Source organism: Vollenhovia emeryi, unplaced genomic scaffold, assembly GCF_000949405.1.
Source record: "Vollenhovia emeryi isolate VEMERY1.0 unplaced genomic scaffold, V.emery_V1.0 DF948078.1, whole genome shotgun sequence".
Lineage (NCBI taxonomy): Eukaryota > Metazoa > Arthropoda > Insecta > Hymenoptera > Formicidae > Vollenhovia > Vollenhovia emeryi.
Genome location: NW_011958288.1, coordinates 1 through 1,551, shown reverse-complemented (window position 1 = coordinate 1,551; position 1,551 = coordinate 1). Strand labels below are relative to the sequence as shown.

Genomic DNA, 1,551 nt, shown 5'->3' with positions numbered 1-1,551 from the left:
GTTTCGCCATCCAAGAGGATTCCTTCCCGTAGGTCGGACAGTAAGTGGTAGTAGGCTAAGAAATCGGCTCCTATGATGGGAGTGGTGACGTCTGCTATAATAAAACGCCACGGGAATGCCCGCCGGACGCCTAGATCTGGTTGCACTGTGAGGCTGCCATAGGTTTTTATTACGGAGCCATTGGCTGCAAATAACTCGTATTCTGTAGGCGAGAGGTATCCTGCCGTTTTCGTGCGAGGGTATACACTCACGTCTGAACCGGTGTCGATAAGAAATCGAGTCTTTGTGTTTTTGCACGTTACGTATAGGCGGCGGGGTGTCTGGGCAGGTCGGCTGGCCGCCAACAGTGACTGCCTTACTCTTTTACCGGTTTTTCATAAGTACACGGTTTAGTGCACTTGCGAGCCTTTTCACCAAATCGGTTGTGGTAATAGCAATGCTCGTCGTTGTCTTTCTTAGACTTCCGGCTTCGACTCTGGCTTCTGCTCCTCTCCTGTTTTTTTTTCCTTAGCCCTACCTCTTGAAAGTTGCGTAGTGAGGGTTGCAACTTGTTTCGTCAGAGCTTGCATCTGGGCTTCGAGAGATTTCTTGTCCGGTGAGCCTTTTGTCGAGACGGCCGTTGTAGAGGCTACCACTGTTTTGTTCGTCATTTCGTGTATGCGGTCAGCTTGTTCGGCCACCTGGTCCAAGGGGTCCTCTGTCCGTGTAGCGAGAACCATTTGCATTTGGGAGGGAAGTCTCCCGAGCCAGAGCGAGCGTAGTAAGGCGTCGGGCACGTTTTCGCCTGCTAACGTCCTAAAGTGTCGAAGAAATTGTGAGGGCTTGCGGTCCCCGATGTCTTCGAGTTCTAGGAGTTGTCGTGTACGTTGCTCCTGAGAAACGGACATTCGCGAAATGAGTGCTCTTTTGACTGCGTCATATTTGTTATCTGCAGGCGGTCGTGTTACTACGTCCTTGATCTCCTTTATTTGCGGAGAGTTCAAGTATGCGATGGCGTAGGAGTACTTAGTGTGGTCTTGGGTTATACCGCTAAGAGTGAATTGTTTCCCTCTAGTTGCGTGAACCATAATTCGGGCTCATCGCTCCAAAAGGGAGGTACTAGTACTGCGACTCTGTTTAGTACGACTTCTTCCGTAACCTGTGCCCTAGCGTTTTCTCCTTCCATTGCGATCACGTCGGGGTCACCAATTTTAGGCTCCGCTTAGCCTGTTCGCTCGTCTTAATTACTACGCTTTACGCAGTGGGTGACCGCAAGAGGAAGGGTAGTGGCAGGTAATATTATGGACGCTTAGGTTCGAAGTTATTGTGACATTTTATTTGGGCTTCTTACAGCTTGGGTGTCGACCACCCCTGAACTTCGTTTGGGTTGCCGCGTCCCGGAACGTCTTCTGCACCGTTTGCGTCTCTGCGTCGGCGAGGTACGCCCGGCGAGGTGTGGTCCCGTGGTCGGAGTCGTCGCTTGTGACTAGGCACACCCTAGGTGTCCTGGGTCGTTCCTGTGGCTCTCGTCGGGGGTCCGGTTCTGGCCGACGGTCCGTGGGTGCATCCGTC

General features: G+C 52.2%; 1 protein-coding gene across 1 annotated transcript; it reads right to left on the bottom strand.

Annotated features, from left to right (window-relative positions):
• Positions 1 to 455: 455 nt before the first annotated feature.
• Positions 456 to 1,067, bottom strand: LOC105557151. Its single transcript, XM_012004322.1, has one exon. The coding sequence runs from the start codon at positions 1,065 to 1,067 to the stop codon at positions 456 to 458; it is 612 nt and encodes a 203-aa protein (XP_011859712.1).
• Positions 1,068 to 1,551: the final 484 nt, after the last annotated feature.